This window comes from Pelmatolapia mariae, linkage group LG15, assembly GCF_036321145.2.
Source record: "Pelmatolapia mariae isolate MD_Pm_ZW linkage group LG15, Pm_UMD_F_2, whole genome shotgun sequence".
NCBI classification, from domain to species: Eukaryota; Metazoa; Chordata; class Actinopteri; order Cichliformes; family Cichlidae; genus Pelmatolapia; species Pelmatolapia mariae.
In genome coordinates this window covers 5,115,609-5,134,494 of record NC_086240.1, presented here as the reverse complement: position 1 = coordinate 5,134,494, position 18,886 = coordinate 5,115,609, and the positions used below count along the sequence as shown (strand labels likewise).

The window sequence follows — 18,886 nt, the reverse complement described above, 5'->3', positions numbered from 1 at the left end:
CGTGAAGTGTTTATCGGCATTTTCAATCGAGAAGTTGCACGTTTTTCCCAACGGGCGTAAGTTTTATCAAATTTTTCGACATATGCTGTGAATGGCATCCTCTTCCCGCAATTTATGGTACAGCCCACTCCCTACCGTTAGCCGTTGTTGTATCCCCTGCTACTGAACAGATTTGTCGCGATACAAACTAGCTACACACTGGCATTAAAGCCACGAAAAGATGCTCCTTCACCGGATTAAAACAATGAAAAAAACACCTAGAAGTCTGGAAAAACTTTGCCCAACAGTGCCCAAACTTTGGTAGACTATAACCAAAACCACTTCCCTACAGTTTCGAGTGTGTTAGCATTGTTTTATCTCACCATTATTGCAATTGGACGCGTTTTTTGCCCCATCTGGACCAGTCCAGTCTGATGAATTCACCGAAAAAAGACGGAGATGATGATGTGCCCGTTAAAGACCCGGTAAAATACGGCGAATTGGTCATTTTGGGGTAAGTCTTTTAAAACCTTAAGCTAGAGTGAAATTATATCGTTTGGTGAACAGCTCCAGTGGCAAATTAACCTTTAAATATGTAGCGGTTCCATCAGCACAAATAACCCAGCAATTGACGTTCGAGTTCAGCTTTAATCCACTGCTCTTACAAAATATATCGCGCTTACGGTTGTTTTAGCGTTATTAAATCAATCGTAGTAAGGGATTTTAGCTTATTTCTCATTTATGTTACATTGCCGTCGTTTTCCCTCACCGGTGTAGCTGTGTAGTAATGTTAAAAAGTAAGTTTTTAAGGCATTTCATCTCAAACTACAGCCCAGCATAGTTTCTCCATCATGTTTAAGTGTAAAGGTGCAACATCTGCCTTGGCTATAGTACATAAGGCTACTACGGATGTAGCCGCTTTTTCATCAATGGTTGTAGTGGCAGCGCTGGATTGCTCAGACCTGAAAATCCCAATGATGTCATACTTTGCTGGATCGGTGCTCGCTAAAAGTAGCACGGAGGAGAACAGCATCGTCTGAAAAATGCGTTTTGCTTATATTCATAGTCATAGTCGCGCTCTCTTTTGGTATTACTAATTAATAAAACGTCTCAGCCAGATGACCGTCCATGCCAGGGCGGGAGGGAGGGAGTGAGGGAGGAAGGAGGAGGAGGAGGAGGCGGAGGAGGAGAAAAGCCCTTCTACATCACCAGCGCACACAAGTACAGGAGTGGGCAGGATGTGCTGATGACAGCCACCAGCTTCCACAGCATTTCCAGCCCTGCAGCTCCACTCTATGCACAGTTTGCAAAGACCAGGAAATTACAACACACATATACACATACACAATAACATATACACAGCCTTACACAGGCCTCCCTTTTGCCCTGCAGAGCTTCCTGTGTATGCCAAAGATAACTGACCTAATGGCCTATCTCTTCCCCTCCAGCTGAACACGGAGTGAGGAGGCTGTAGCCCGCCTGCATTAGAATACTGATTAACGTCCGTTTGAACACAGCAGCCCTTTACACGCTCACATCAGAGTAAGGATGTGAGAACTGAATGCCTATTTTGAGATTTTTTTTCCTTTTTTTGGCTGTGGAACTTGAACACCAGTGTGCTCTGCAGTGTGTGCCGAAATGCGCCTCCTCGATGGCTAAGAAAATGCATTTTTGTATAACCTCACTTTCAAAGCTGTGGTGATTGAGAGTCGGTTTTGATCGTGCCCTGCCAGACTGGTAACCTGTCTGTGGTTTTGAATAAGAGCTGACAGACAAGGATTAAAAGATAAAACTGATTAACTGTCTTCCAGTTCCACAGCCTGGTTGTAGTAGTACATGGTACAATAATATTGTGAATAATTGTTTTATTATATGGGTGATCATAGGTATGTTACATTTGGATTTGTGGGATTTATTGCTCTCAAACATACAGCAGGTAATTTTGCCTGGAGGCAGGCAGTGTAAGAACAGGTTGTATCTTTTACTGCTTCCTGTCAGATTTCATAATTTTCTGGCCATGTTTTATGCAGCTGTGGTTTGGCTTTGCATCTGTCAGCTTTGATGATCCCATGCCCCTTGTGGTCAATGTCTACTTCACTGCTGGCCATGTGATCTTTGCAGAGGCTGCTTGCCTGCTATCTCTCGTCACCTTAGTTATTCTGGACACCATGTACCGTGCTGCCCCGTCCTGCAACCCCCTCTAATCCCTATGCGAACACCCTCTTGTCTTCTCACACCTTTCTATTCTCCTCCATAACTTATCTCAATATGGTCTCTGTCTCATTCCTCTGTCTCTCACCCAGCCCCTTCTCTAGCCGACCATTCAGTGTTTTGCTGAGTGCTGACTTTCACAGAGGCAGGCCTCCTTGGTGACTTGCCCTCAACGAAAATAAACCCCGTGTTGGGGGGCAGAAGGAGTGAATATTTCATATAGTGCCTTATGATGTGTGCACATTTGTGATGCAGGCCTGAACTGCCCACAAACGCATCTTAAAGAGCTGCTCTCCTTCTGGCCTTTCCCCCTCAATCCTCTGCTTTGCGTGATCTTTCAGTCCCTGTTCTCCATCTCCCATCCTTCATTTTATTCACTTATTTCTCTAAAACTTGTGATAGCTTCTGACTGTTTTTCTGCCTCCATTTCGACCAACCTGCTACCCTTTTTCTCTATCTCCTGCAGCCTCCTATCCTTTGCCCTATTTTATGTGCTCTGACTTTTGGCCAAAGCCCTGAAAGCTCTGTGCTCGCGTGTCCGTGATTCCTGCACCAGTCTTTTCCTTGTTAGTCACAGTTTAGTTTGAACTGTCAGAGCAGGCCAGGAACTGTACAGGTTTGCATTAAGTCATGCTCTTTAATTGGATTTCACATACAAAAAAATCAAAGTTGAATGTGCCCTGTTTGTAGTATTTCCAGGTGACATACTTGATCTGTTCAGTATCATCATCCCAGCTTCCTTCCCCGCTCTATCCTGAGGATTGTCAACCACAGAAAATTTATGTTCTGAGATCCATGGAATTGAAATGCACAATATCAACTTGCTCTTAGACAAGCTCACAGATTGAACCATCAAAGACAGTTGACATTTTTTCATGAATACAAATTTATTGAAGTGTTAGTATTAAATAGTAAAATAATAAATAAAAATAGGCCTGGGGTAAATGCAGTGAAAAACTATGAAAAATATGCTTAAGTTGTTCATCTAATTTATTTTCATAGAGCTCATGTCAAAGTGATATTAGAGTGATTCAAGTGAACGTCATTAGGTTGCTGGAAACTGCTGTTATTAACAGTTTTCCCTTTTCATCCTCACACACAGCTGTGAGCTGTCAGGAGATGTCACGTTACCATAAGTATAATAGAAGACAAGTGTAACACTAAACCAGTGTCCTTCTAGCTTCTTAAATATGGTCTGTGAAATGAGAGTGAACGTAAACTAGTGAAGGAAGAGACGGAAAGCATCTTCATTGTCAGGTGTTGTCAGTCATGTCACCTTGAGCTCAGTTTGCAGCAAAGAAAAAAACAACAACTTTGCAAATATAGAGACCGAAGCTGTTGCAATGCCTCCAAACTGCTGACATTCTGGTGTTTGCTCCTTCCATGCTACGTTAGCTCTGCTGCTAGCTGCTGCTGCTAGCTGCTGCTGTCTAGTGAGGAAGTAAACACAGAACCATAGGGAACTGAAATGAATGTATCAGACCACAGATCAGTTCAGTATAACCAGTGTTTGTTTTGGTTTTTTTAGGGGGGGGGGGGTCAGACTAATATCTGATCTTAATATTGGATCGGTGCATTCCGAGTTCAAGGAAGCAGTTTGAGATGATTTTACCTTTCTAGCATGGTTTGTGTTATCCTGCTGGAAGCAGTCATCAGAAAATGGGTACACTGTATTATAAAGGGATGGACATGGTCAGCTGCAATATTCTTGTATATTGTGGCATTTTAACAGGTATACTGATCGGTCAAGAACGTATCCCTCACATCATTATACCACCACCAACCTGAACCATCGATACAAGGCAGGATGGATCCATTGCCAAAATGTTAATGGCAGATTCTGACCCTATCATCTAAATGTAGCTGTAGAATTGAGACTCCAGTCTTCTGTTTTCCACTTTCAGTGAGCATGTGGACATTATAGACTCAGTTTCCCATTCTTACATGTTAATTATACTTATACGTCGGATTATTGTTGTAACTTACGCTATAAGTGGAACCTTGTTATAACCCTACGCACCGACCTTTTACATAACCTGATGTGCACCTCTGAGAAATGTGACTACACATTGGGTCGATGGATACAAAAGACTTAAATGGCGTGAAAGGTTGTGGTGTAGGGGTGAAATGAGTTTCCAATTATTACGTAAGTTAGGACATACATTTCCAGCAGAGGTCTAAATAAAGCTTTAGCTCACAGGAGTGGCACCCAATGTGGTCTTCCAACTGCTTCAAGTTTAATATGTTGTGCATTCAGAGATGCTCTTATGCATACCTTGGTTATATTGAGTGCTTATTTGAATTACTGTTACTGAATCAGTCTGAATACATCTATGCCATACTCCTGTGACTGGTATCAACAAGGCATTGTTCATCCCAGAGAAGTGCCCCTCATCGGATAGTTCCCTTTTTCGGACCACTCTCGGTTAAACTTGGATGTTCCCACACAGCCATCTCTAAGTAGATCAACAGATTCTGAAATACTCAGACCACCCGTCTAGCACATACCACTTGCAAAGTCACTTAAATCATCTTTCTTCATTCCTTTTGTAAATTCATCACAGTGTCAGAGCTACACTTTACTGACACTCAAAAAGTAGGCAGTGCTTCCTTTTGTACTCAATGCAAGACCAAAGGTCAGAAGAAAACCAGACCAGATGGCTTTTCATCTCATCAACTGTGGGGAGCAGTGAAGATGGTTATTGTCAAAATTGTGAGTCTTGCCTGCAGGACTTCCTCTGAATGCTTTTAATAAGAAACATGTCCTGTTCATTAGTCACAAGCCTTACATACTGCCTTTTTGTGAACTCAAGCTGTGAAAGAAATTGCATTGACCCAGCTACAGAAAACATTGAGGACAAATTCAATATCTTAGTTAAGGTGTCAGAAGGATTTTCATTTAAAAGCCTTATATTGAGTTATAAAACAGTCATGGGCTGGACTATGTTATTTACCACCCTCATAAGAAGAACCTATCATATCTGCCTGCTATTAATGAACACAAAGCTTCAAAGTATTATTCAGTATCCTCTCCAGACCACTTACTCAACTCTTTATAGTTAATGTAATTGGGCAATGGTGTGATGAAAATAAATCTGTCTTGCTGAAGATGCTTTATATTGTAAGAGGTTAGATGAAGAGCGAGCTCTTCTTTAGTGAACGTGGGCCTTAAGGACAAGCCGAGTGAGTCAGATCAAGTGCAGGTTGTCTTTCTCATTGAGGTTCAGCAGTTTAACATGAATCACGAGTGGCCTGAATGTGCTGCTCTAATTCATTTCAAACGAGCGTGCAGCGGTATTGCTGTAAAGATGCACATAATTAATTGAGCTTGCACTTTAATTGCCGTTATTTTCCTGACATCTTGGCAGCTTCAGTGTCATTTAAGTGATGATAAGTATGCAAACAAGATAACTGTGTTTTTAACACAATTAGGCTTTCTCACTAAAGCTAGATGTTGCCTGACTTGTATTCCAGCCCAAATTAGATTACTTAGACATCATTTGTTTGTTTCAGTAGATATTTTTCGTCATGTTCTTGTGTTTGTTTATCTTCCTCCAGCTACAATGGCTCCCTTCCAAACGGAGACCGTGGGCGCAGAAAGAGCCGCTTTGCTCTGTATCGAAGGGCCAAGGCCAACGGTGTCAAGCCCAGTGCTGTGCACATCCTCAATACACCACAGGACAGCAAGGTACGTGTCCATGCGCATGTGTGTGTGTGCTATAGTTTTCATCATTGTGTAACATGAGTTTCCTTCCTGTAACCCCTGTTGTGTGTCAGAGGAAGGATGACTAATCATGAAGACAGGTTTATGTGGTCTGTCTGTGTTTGTGTGTGTGTGTGTGTGTGTGTGTGTGTGTGTGTGTGTGTGTGTGTGTGTGTGTGTGTGTGTCATCCTACATAAGGCTGTCTGATGTACTGAAAGATGCTGCATGTAAAAAACTTGAGATGAATTAAGATTTTATCTGGAGATGACTGATACTGATTGCTGCTTGGATACTGTTTTTAGCTAGTACAAAATTCAGGTATCGATAAATCGGCCAACATTTATATTATTTTGGATGGATTTTTTTTCCCACACAGAGACTTTGCTTGGGTGGGCTTTCAAGTATATGAACAATAACCAACAGTATCGTTTATTTATTTATGTAATTTAAGATAACAGTACCACCTATGATCAGAATACCAGTTGAAAAGCCACTTACTTTTATTTTGAAAGTTCAGTCACTGCTAAGGTCCCATTATAACGTCTGTGCAGTACCTGACAAAAAGCACTGTATGACAAATTATTAACATTAAACTTCAGATTCGCCGTTGCAGCAGTAGCTGCAGCTTAATTGAAGAGACAAGTGTAAGATTGTGTTGGTTGTACCGCCATTTTTATCATACATTAGCACAGAAGCTCAGAGATTCACAGAGTTTACAGAGGAAGAAGTTGCAACAGTCTGAAAAGATGAGACCTTGGTTGTATCCCAATTCAGGGTCTGCAGCCTTAAAGTACGCAGCCCCAACGATCCTCAAGGGCTGCGTACTCAAAGACTGCTAAGGCCGGAAGTGCGAGGCTTGTGAAATGGGACGGTCTAGCCTCCATCGTGCTGCCCAGGTTGCCTAGCAACCATAACACCAACCGCTGGAAACGTTTCATACAGCTTTGACAGAAATAAAGGAGAACATATTTTGTTCGTGTGTTTGTTTCTACATGAGCTTTGTGTGATTTAATAAGTATCTGAGACCGCAGGACTGTAAAACATGATTGTTGGCCTTCATATCTGTACTGAACAGTCATTTAAGATTAGCTAGTAAATAACAATTAGTTAATGTTGTTCATGAGACTAAAGTCAGTGTAAATATGATACGGCCAATATTATAGTTATTATATTAATCATTATAAGTTATTACAGCAGTGAGTTTGAACTCTCAAATCAAATCACTTCTGTCACATCAAATGTGCAGGTACACTGGTACAGCACATGTGAGTGAAAGTCATGTGAGTGAACTCTGTGTCTAATACTGAGCTTCAGTAAAGATTCAAGTTGCAGTTATTTATATGTCCTATCACCTTAAATCTTCACTCAAAGACAAGTATCTTTGACAGTGTATATATAGATGTATTATATATAAGAGACAAATATTGTTGGTTTAATATGTTGGCATTACTAAATTTGGCTCATTGCTTACATATATGTGTAAAAAGAAAATGTACGAGCTGTGAAAACTGTTTCTGATAGAATGAAGAGTAGACTGATATATGAAATATTCCTTTATTGGGTGAGAAAATCAGACCATGTCATAACTGCTTTAAGTCATACAGAATAGATATCAGAGCCTTAAACAGGCTGACTTCTGCTAAATGGGTCAAACTGGGCAGAAAGTAAACAAACACATAACATCCTTATAGAATATGATTTAACACTGTAGATCAACTTACCTCAGAATATATAAAGCATATAAACAATTACAGCAATATGATGCAACAAACGCAGCAGTACGACTAATCCAAAATACTCAAAGCTTCATAGAACTGAAACAAACATTTATTTTTAGCTCCATTCTGCTGCTGATACATACTTTAGGTTTCTGAATATTAAACTTGTTGCTGCCTTTCATAGTGTGTAACCTGAAGGCCCTGAGTACTTTCTCCCACACTGAAAACACTGGAATGATAACATTATTTGAACATTACCTAATAAGACTGATTCAGGACAGACAATTAGTTATGTTAAACTTTTCTAGCAGTCCTTGACAAACAGGGAACAGTCTGTCTATTCTCTCCATCTGTCAGCTGCTGCTGGCTCTTCCTCCTCCTCTTCCTCACACACTGCTGAGTTTGTCCTGGTGGATCATCAGGGGTGCAAAGCCTCACAGATGATGTGCAGCAGTGGGTCCCTCAGTCTGTCCTCACTCTGGACACTTGCAGTTGTCACACATGGAAATCAAATGTGTGATAAGCTGCAGGATTCAAACACAAGTGTAACTTATAAATACATGTTCATACTTTTATTCCACAATCAGAGAGAAAGAAACAGAGAGAGAGTGCAGGACAGACAGACAGGTGACAGTCTCAGGTGTATACACTGCTACAAAACAGCACAAGAGAAGGAGGATTTAGTGTTTGTGTTATTACGAGTGCTAAACAAGAAGAGTTCCCAGATGGTGCAGTGGACACGTGTGTGACTCCTGTGATTAAAGCATCTTTCTTTCAGCTTAACGAGTGAACCGTCAGCTCGTTCAAACACACGTTAAAGTCCGTTTGGCTCGACACCACCGAACAGAGGCAGCAATATAACATAGCTAACATTACCAGTGCAGTGACTCCTGCTTGTGCCGTGATATTCAGGACTGCAAACCGAGCAGCATCACTGACTTTCAGCTTGTTGTGTTTGTGGATATATGACTGACTTTAATTATCCATAAAATCATCACATTCTCTGTAAGATTAAGGTCAGCTATTGTATTATTATATTTTAAAGGCTTTAAAACCAAGTAAACGCTGAAAGTACAAACATCGCTAATGGCAAATAACTTTGCCGACATGTGGCCAACAGTAATGTTTTAATGTTCCTCATTATTACACATTTGCACATAAATAAGTGACATAATATTCAGTACTTACGTTTAACAGTTTACTCTTCGGCCGCTCCGCTTCTGCCGTCTGCGGCAAAATTATCCACAGTGACTGCCGCGCTATGAATTGTGGGATATGTTGGGCCACGAAGTCTACATCGCCACAGCCTTAAAATTCAGGGAAATGAAGGCCGCATTTCAGGGCCGCATTTCGAGCAGCCTCTGAATTGGGACAGCCTTCGTCGCGCCGCTGTGACGTAATCGGCCTTAAAATGCAGCCTTTAAGGCTGAAGACCCTGAATTGGGATACAGCCCTTGTGGAGAAAAACTTGGCATGTTCTTTGGTTCTTGTTTTGACTTCTTCTCCTCCTATATGAGTGCTGATGTGATGTGGAAGTTTTGTCTGAATGGTGACACCTGTTGTTCAGGAGAATATTGCAGCAGGCATCTGCACTGTAACAGGGACCATAAATGGAAGAGGCTGTGTGATAATGTTACCAACAGTGCACCAATGTGGCGAGTATACTGGGGCCAAAACCATGTGGCAGGGCCAACCTGGCTCACTGGCAGAGTTAGTTTTGTGGCTCTCCTTGACACCATTCAGCTGTCCACCAGAAAGTTCCTGGCCCAGCAGTCTTAGACTGCCACTGAAAGCAGTATTCCTGTTTTTTGGAAGTCTGCTATAAGCCGCAGAGCCACACTAAATAATATCCCCATGGAGCGAGGCAAACATTCAGGACCACCTAAAAGTAATGCTGTCATGTTCATCACCACCACCTAATGTGACCTGAAAAAACACAGAACTATCACAAAACCTGGGAATTTTTGACAGTGTCGAATTTGTGTCAGAGCTGTCGTATTATATTTGATTTCAGTGGTGTACTTAATAAAGCTGAACATGAGAGTGATCAGATTTGTGGGATTGTATTACACAAACTGGTTAACAACTTACCATGAAACCCACACCACACCACCATCTGTTCTGCTGTGTTGTTACATGTGCTGTGCTGAGAGCTGACTCTGTAAGAGAATCTGTGTGATGACACCATGTCTAGACTCTTCCAAGCATCTTATTCAGCAATTTCCAACACAACAAAGAAAGGCTTTTATATCAGCAGACACGTCATCCAGTATCTATATTAGATCAACATCCACCGGCTGATCTGTTTGTCTGGTGCTTAGTAGAAGACCAGCACGTCATTGCTAAATGCTGCTCTTAATGTTGGATGATGGTACCGTGGTTAGCACTTTGGCTTCACAACAAGGTTCCTGAATCAGGGTGAGGTGGAGTTTGCGTGTTCTCCCTGTGTCTGCGAGAGTTCTCTGGCTTTTACCCACAATCCAAAGACACAAGTTAGGTTGTATGATTATATGGGTAAATGTGGCCTGTAGTCTAAAACAGCGGTCCCCAACCTTTTTTGTGCCACGACCGGTTTATGTCCAACAATATTTTCACGGACCGGCCTTTAAGGTGTCACAACAAAATAAAAACAGTACCGGTAGCAAAAAAAGAAGATTTATTCATAACACATGGGAAAAGACCCAGGAAAACCGAGTCAACAATAAAAACCCTAAAACCCATTAATTTCACAACTCTCATGGCCCGGTACCAAACGACTCACGGGCCAGTACCGGTCTGTGGCCCGGGGGTTGGGGACTGTTGGTTTAAAATGGTTGGAGTGGTAAGACTGGAAAAGTGTTGTATAAATGCTAGTCCCTTTGCACAAACTGTTTGAATTTAAAGACGCCTTTAAAAACAAAAATGTAAATATACTTTATTTGCTTATAACTGTGTGTTTTACTTAAGAATATGGTTGGTTAAATGAAAAGAAAGAAGCTTCCAGAAAATGACTGCTGTACCACAAGTTGTTGCTGCTGTTGTTGTTGCAGGCGGTGCACAGCAGGGGGCAGCACAGCATCTCTTTCACACTGTCCCGAAACCAGACCGTGGTGGTGGAGTACTGCCATGACAACAACACAGACATGTTCCAGGTAACACAGCAAGCAAAGTCAAATTTTCTTTTCTTTTATTGAGTGATGAGAGGATTCACAGCAAAATGTACTCCAAGAACTGCGATCATGTGCAAGTTTCCAACTGTTATGTAATCTCATCAAAGTCATTTCTACAGGAGGGTAGATTATTTTGGTTCAGAACTGGGACCATTAAGTATTAAAAATAAAGAGTTTTACGTCATAGCTCCAAGAAAGTCTATTTTTATGCACACGCTTGTGCTTTTCTATTGCTCTTACAGATTTTTTTTAAACATAAAAATGAACCATCTTGCCCAGATCGCTCAAAGCCATAAAATTATGAGCACTGATGCTTTAAAAGAAATAGCTCTGCTTACCAATAACATTTTAATGAGACATTTGTTTCAGTTAATAAATAGTATTTTTCTGTGCTGTCCCCTGCAGATTGGACGCTCCACAGAGAGTCCTATTGACTTTGTGGTGACAGACACCTCTGGAGGAGGAAAGGAAGGCGAAGATCCTTCCATTGCTCCCAGCACCATTTCCCGTTTTGCCTGCAGAATAGTGTGCGAGCGCAACCCGCCTTACACTGCACGCATCTATGCTGCAGGCTTTGACTCCTCCAAAAATATTTTCTTAGGGGTGAGTAGACTCATACTCCAGCAACAGGTTTCTAATAACAGAATATTTTAGATTTTAAGTAATTGAAAAATCTAACTGAGTCCCAGTTTCTTGTCTACTGTGCACATCCTGATGATTTAAGAAAGCTTAACTTTCCATGAAACCATCTGATAAAAATTGCAGTGTTTGACTAGCTTTCACTCATTTTCAGTCCATTCCTTGTACCTGACCATTTTGAGAGTGTTGCTTTGTATGTTACGCCACTTAACACTGATCTATGAATCATTCAAGCATAGAAAAGCACCTAACTCAAGGGATGGGTGCGTTGTCCATGTGTTTCCATGTGTATTTGCACATCTCAATAAATTGCTGCACCCATTTTCCTTGCAAAATGGTGCGGTGGCCAAAGACTTTTGCACAGTGCTGTGGGACTTCTGTTGTAGAAAGTGATGCACTGAAGATCTAACTGCAAAGTCTTTTTTCCCTGTTTTTTTTGGACTGCCTGTATTTGAAAGTAAGACAAGAGCAGCACTCTTCATGCTGGGAATAACAGTATGATTGACACAATAAAAATACTTTCTGAAACATATCAATATTATGTTTTAATGTCTTTGCTGCCACAGGAGAAAGCAACCAAATGGAAAAATCCTGATGGGCATATGGATGGCCTCACCACTAATGGGGTGCTAGTGATGCACCCACAGGGCTTCCCAGAGGATCCCAAGCAAGGCCTGTGGAGGGAGATCTCCGTCTGTGGAGATGTTTATGCGCTGCGGGAGACACGGTCTGGACCCAGCAGGGGGACGCTGGTGAGTTGCCGCAGGTTTGGTTACCACATCTACATTTCTTCAGTGAGCTTTTGGGGTCTGTGTTTGCCTTTTATTGTACACAAATATCTGTCTGTGCGTCACTCCAGGCGGAGGGGGAGAGCAGCGCACTACGTGACGGGTCGCTCGTCGATCTCTGTGGTGCTACTCTACTGTGGCGCACCGGTGAGGGGCTCATGCGTTCTCCCACTCTGCGTCACCTGGAGGCGCTTCGTCAGGAGCTTAACGCATCCCGGCCCCAGTGTCCCGTCGGCCTCAGCACACTGGCGTTCCCCAGCCTTCCACGCAGTCATAGGTCAGGGCCACACTGATGGTTAAATTAAGGTCTTGTTATTTATTTAAAAACTGATTATTTCCAGTTACTAATTTTAGGAGAAAATTCTTCACAGGTTTTTCTATTTTGTTACACACACATGCATAAAAACTTTTCTTTAAAATATTGGTACACTTTATCTAACTTCAGCCTTGAAGAGCGTCAACCCTGGGTCTACCTCGCCTGTGGCCATGTCCATGGACGCCACGATTGGGGCCAGAGATCGGAGAGAGAGGAAGATCCAGGAGAGGGTGAAGGCTCCACCACCCGGCGAGAATGCCCCCTGTGCAGGAGCGTGGGTCCCTACGTGCCGCTGTGGCTGGGCTGTGAGCCTGCGGTGTATGTGGATGCCGGAGCCCCCACTCACGGTTTTGTGCCATGTGGCCACGTCTGCTCAGAGAGGACAGCCAAGTATTGGGCCGAGACTCCTCTGCCCCATGGGACGCATGCCTTCAGACCCGTCTGCCCCTTCTGCTCCACTGCCCTGAGCTCCCCCGGCTGGACACGGCTCATCTTCCAGGGCCCCATCGACTAATCACCACTCCTCAGCAACAACCACAATAGCAGGAAGCTACCTGAGCTGCGTTCATGCGTTCAAATGTTGATCAGTATGATAAGCGTGTGTGTTCTGTACAATAACACTCTCTGTTACTGAATGTAGCTCAGTGCTGACAAATCCTTCCCTTTGTTTATCCTTTAGGGCTTGCTGATTAGTGTAAGATCAAGAAAATAGGACAGAATTATCAGTGCTGTCAATTCAAAGTGTTTTCTAAATTTTAAACCATTTCCCGCCCCCCTCGTGCAGGAGTCAGAGGGTTTTAATTCCAGCTAAATACAGTGGCAGTTGATTTCAGTCATTACTCGTCTTTCAGCGAGACACAGCTCTCAGAAGTGATGCTGCACATGCACAGCTTAAACTATGATGCTGCATTTTAACTATATTATCAAATGACAGCCACATGACTTTCGTCAGGCTTCAACACCATGCATTGTATAAAATGCAAGTAACTTTTGCACTTATGAACAGAATGGCCATTTTCCTCATCTTCTACCCTTTCACATGAAGCGTAACCACTTCTGCTGCTGTGGAATACATATATATATATTTTTATTAGTTCATTGGCTGCGGCAGGACTTTCATCACAAAAAAACTTAATACTTCTGGCATCAACTTCCATAAAAAAATATCTTATCTGACATCAGCATTATAATTAATGGTTTTCCTTTCTGAACTAGCAACCGTTTTGTATTTCTAGCTGTGTTCTCAGTGGGCTTTGTTAACTGCGGATGGTAAACGTACTAGATTATAATGTGGGACCAGTGGCTCGTGCTTCCATACAGCATTTAACACTCTTCCTGATCCATGAAGGAAAACTTCACAACTATTTCTGAAGTTAAGGAATTAGGAGCATATGTTGTTGGAGTCCTTTACATATCACTGTAGAGTAAGATCTATGCACAGACTGCCCATTAATGACAGACCCCTATGTGTTGTAATTCTTTGGACAGTAACCTGCAGATTGTTTGATTAGCTCCGAAGGGCCAGAGGGAATACTGCAGTACTTTTACAGCAGATCTTTTCCTAATTATGAAGCAGAGTGAGGATAAACAAAGGCTTGGAATGAAAACCGGGTATGAACTCCACTTCCCAACTCTGAAGCAATAATAGCACTCCCATAGATAAGCTAGATGTTATGCTATGTTTAGCCAAGTGTTAGGTCAGCAGTCCAATTCAAATGTGGCTGAAATGGTTTCCAGGTAAAGGGCTCAACCAGAGGCGTGTTCAATCCCGTGACTTATTTCCAAATTGGGGGTCATAGACCAGAGAATATGAGTGATACCACAAGCTGCAGATTTGAAAGACTTAATGCCTGATCCATATTTAATTACTAATTCTATCATTTCTTTACTGTGCTGGTAATGCTGCAAAACTATCCAGCTTGTTCTTTGTTAATTTGAACACACTTCTGGTTTCTGAATTATGTTAAACAGGGTGTATGGTAGTGTGATAGAGTGTCAGTAGGCTTGACCTTGTGTAACCTCAAAACATTTTTTTTTGGGTTATTGTTTCAAAGAAAACTATTTTGTTAGGAAACGGGGAGGGCTTTATTTGGGGAAGTGGGAGGAATTCTTTTAGATGTTCAGTGTTTAAAAAAATTATACAGCAACTATTTTTCTATCTGACAATTGGTTTTAGTTAACTGTTGTTACTCAATGTACGCAAGTTGTGTATGTTATGAGATATAATCGTGCGGTAGATGTAGGGGAGCTTGTGAGTGAGAAAACATTGCCAACACTGTGTCTAACGAACACACACACTTTCACACACACTCTGCTACCGTAAAACATTGCCCAGACAATGAATGTAGCCAAAATACTTTGGGCTATATTTAGCCTTCCCTGGTGCTCATATTGAATGGTCTATATTGTGATACTATTTTTGTAACTGAATATTGGGTGTAGCTTGGTGAACTAGCTCAACAAGTAAATTCAATAATAGCCTCAAGTATGAAAGACATAACTGATTTAAAAAACAGGAAAAAAAGAAAGAAATACACTCACGTGAAAAAATTGTGTCTAGCTTGCATGTGCTGAACGTACACATACAGTATGTACACTACACGTACACGTACTCGAAAACTTTGCACGGTGGAGCGCCAACTTGCAATTTATGCTGAGAACGTTTGAGCTGTCTTCCGAGTCCTTCGTTGGTTAAAAACTGCAGCATTTTTGTTTTGTTTTTGTTGTTTTTTGGGGGAGGGGGGCTTTAAAGCAAGAGAAAAAAAAGAACGAGCGCCTAAATAGATCCTCATACTTGATAGATCCACGATCTTTGTGAATGAGACCTCTTGAATCCCACTTTGTACTACTATGCTAATATTTTCCACCAAACCAATTCATCACAGAAAGACGTTCACATCAACACTTGTTTACATTTTGTATTTGGACCCGTCATGGAGCATTTAAAGCTAATGAAAGACAGCATGTTTTCCATTTGAAGGGGACCTCTTATGCTTCTTCAGTAGCTTTGCATGGTTCACAGTTCAGAATAATCCTTATTTACCTTGACAGCCCACTCAGTTCATTTATTGTGTGAAAAAAAGCCATTTTGGCTCCCCGCCCACGCTTTTAACTTTATTCTGATTGGCTGCCCCTCACTCGAAGACTGTTTAAACAGAGGGTGGGTGGGGCTCCTGGTCTCATTGCTAGAGCTGAATTCCTGAGATGACCGTAATCATATGGGCGCAGAAGTAGAACAAAACAACCTTTTGGGTCGTTTGAAGCTTAACCTCGTTATTTGAAAGGTCGACCATTATTAATATCAACATCCACTTTTGCATAAGCATGCGTATGACAGAACATGAGGAAAGGCATAATAGGTCTCCTTTAAAGTCTAAATATAAGATTTGTAGTGTGGTGGATGAGGGTTGTGTTACTGTTGCTCAGGATTAAGGATTTTAGAGTCACAGCTGAAAGAAGCCTGATAAAAGGCACTTTGAGTGAAAAAAAAGTTCCAGATTAAGGTGTTCGATGTGAGAGCAGCCACATCTTATGTCCAAATTCTAGAGGGCAAACAGTCGGGTAGATCACCACAGGTCAACCACATACGGGTCTCGTGAAACAGGCAATGAAATCATGTGTATTAGCTGGCCTTTGCAAATCACACCAAATCCAGTGAATCTTGCTTTTGACAAAATATATATATATAGATATGCATATATACAGTACAACATGTAACACCATTGGCATGTGGATGGAGAACAGTTGCAGCACCCCCACTGGGTTCTAGTTTATGAACTAACGTACAATATTTGTTTGAGCTTTCTTTTTGCTTTATTCTATGACTCACTTTGGGTTATGGACATCCATATCTAACTTTTTTTGAGTTTTAGATTTTAGTCTTAGTTAAAAACAATACAGACTAAGTATTTTAGCTCAGCATCAGGTTGTTTGATACCACCAGTAACATCATAAGCTCTTCCCTAACTTCGTTTGTTATCATATCTATTAATTGACCTTCATAACCAGATGGCGAAACCACAACTTCCTCAACTTATGAGCTCGCCTCATCGTAGGCGAGTGAGTAGCTGATATGTATGATACAGCATAAAACCTCACAGTTAACAATGCATTCCTTTAACTATAATCTGTGTTGTGTACAGCTATTTTGTATTATTTTATAACATATTCTTCTGTAATCGTCCGGTGCACAGACAATCGCTATACACATGTCAATAAACCAGTTCAAAGTTTGCCGTGCTGTCCTTTCTGTTTAACAAGGGAAACAAGAAGGCTCCAGCAGAGGGCGCCCTCTACCAGCTCTGAGGTTTCCACACCATGAGTAGGGTTGCTTTGAGTTGCATCACCTGTTTTAAATAATCATCTGTTTTATGAGCACTTTTGGCAGTCGAGTACGGTACATCACCGCGCAAATGTGATAACGAGCTGCAAATGCCGGCAAAATTACAGGCGGCTTGATTTCAAGCAGAAATATAAAAGACTTTGCAAAGAATTCAGGGTGCCTGGTGAAAGGCTCCCGAAGCCCTGCGTGGAGTGGTGTTATTCAGGAGTTTGTACAGAAATTATGTCACTTCAACCATGAGGAGGAGGCTTTCTGCTTTTGAATAAGCGTTTTTCACGGGTGTCGTGCCGACACGCTACATTTAAAGTCTTTCAAAGCAGGAAAAGAGAAAACCCAAAGACTGCTAAAACTCGAGAGACGGTATGCACAGTTTTAATTTGGGTGCATGCACTACAATTTTCATCTCATGAGCGGCAATATGTTCTTAATTTTAATCATAGGCACATTTTTTAGAAGGCAATTTCCAGCAATCAGTGTCTAACACATCACCCCCCCCCCCTTTCCGTATACTCAAAAACGCCAACTTTGCAGAAAGAGAAAATTCACTACAAGTTCTTTTTGTCCATTGGTTTGAGTGCAGTTCACTTTAGAACATCAATGTGATGCTCGATGCTTGCACCAGATGCACCGTAATGACATAAAAAAATAGTCAAAGTAAGAGATGTGCTTGAGGGATCTGGCATCTAGATGATATCCCAGCCTAAGACACATCAGATGACCCATTCAGCAGGGTGGCTGCTGTTATTAATTGTAATCCTATATCTGTATAACCAGTAAGTAATCCACTCTACAGCCTCATTTGGAAGTTTTTATCCAAAACAGTAACCACCGACGAAAAGAAAACAAGCCACACTATGCGTAAGACCTCTGGTGGTCATGTGACAAAAAGCATATAAAATCATTAAACGATGGACGTTACCTTTGGGTCTGAAAAGTGATCGGTGCAGAAGAACCTGTAACCTGGATTCTTTTTTGCAACCACCAGGGGGCGTTACATGTGGTTGCAAAAAGACTGTAACGCATATAAAAACTGCCCTCTGACCCGCCACTATCATATATGGCTTCAAAACATCAAGATGGTGATGGTGAAAATGCTCAACTCTCGTCTTCAGACCAGGACTTCACAAACCAATGGGTGACATCACAGGAGCTGCATCTATCTTTTGCACTGTCTATGACTGGTAAATGTGGTATGCTGTAAAAAGGAGCTACATAACATGTGCTTCAAGTTGTCAAATGGCGCCTTTTAAACCAAACACGATCCTTTGAATGTAGCCAAGATTTATTTATCCTTTCATTTTTTATTTTTTTTTGATTAACCATAACTTAGTGCTTATCAAAATGTAAGCAAAATATTTCATATTGGAAAGTTAGGATCTGAATTTGTGACCTGATCACTGTGAAAGTCCCAGCATAGTACTGCATGGTAGTATGTATGTTCTGCATGTAGGTGCGAATATGTTATCTAGCTGTGTAGTACCATATAAAAGATACACACACAAACATACAGTCTGTCAGTATGCATACATATAGCTTGCAGATCCTTTTCATGTAGCGAACTTTTCAACCAGCAAGCATCCTAAACATAGCATCGTTATCACTGGGCAATGCACTGACGGCTTCCTAGAATGCACTCACATGCATCCTCCTAAGCCTCTGCAGAATTCCCATAATACTTTTCTCTCCATAGTTAAGTCTACTGCCCCTTATTTTTTGCTAAACTACAACCTTTGAATACATTAAATGCATACTGAGCTGGCTATTAGGTGGAGAAAGCTGTTTGCTGGTAATGTGTATGGTACAGGTTAAACTTGTAATGGATTTGAATAAGTTTAAAACGGCTGAACTTGGGCACCGGGACAAGGAAGGACAGGGACAGCGAAAGGGTGCCCAACAGCTTGTTTTTACTCCTGGCCCACTAACAGGGATATCTGGCTGTATTCTGTATGCGGTTGTGTGTCATGGGATGTGGCATAAATGATGGAGGTATAGTTTAGGAGAACAGAGGAATTCTCAGTGGGGGGATTTGTAGGTTTTGAT

The 18,886-nt window shown here is 41.6% G+C and overlaps 1 protein-coding gene across 1 annotated transcript; it reads left to right on the top strand.

Annotated features, from left to right (window-relative positions):
* Positions 1-149: 149 nt before the first annotated feature.
* On the top strand, positions 150-16,721 carry LOC134643332 (E3 ubiquitin-protein ligase pellino homolog 2). The gene is made up of 7 exons (XM_063495643.1): positions 150-493; positions 5,749-5,878; positions 10,642-10,743; positions 11,167-11,364; positions 11,967-12,152; positions 12,260-12,465; positions 12,634-16,721. Exons 1-7 carry the CDS (start codon positions 414-416, stop codon positions 13,016-13,018), a joined length of 1,287 nt encoding a protein of 428 aa, XP_063351713.1. The 5' UTR covers positions 150-413; the 3' UTR covers positions 13,019-16,721.
* Positions 16,722-18,886: the final 2,165 nt, after the last annotated feature.

Coding starts and splice junctions, on each gene's coding strand:
- LOC134643332 (XM_063495643.1), top strand. CDS start 414: ATGAATTCACCGAAAAAAGACGGAGATGATGATGTGCCCGTTAAAGAC. Junction 12,153..12,259: donor GACCCAGCAGGGGGACGCTG/GTGAGTTGCCGC, acceptor GCGTCACTCCAG/GCGGAGGGGGAGAGCAGCGC. Junction 12,466..12,633: donor AGCCTTCCACGCAGTCATAG/GTCAGGGCCACA, acceptor ATCTAACTTCAG/CCTTGAAGAGCGTCAACCCT.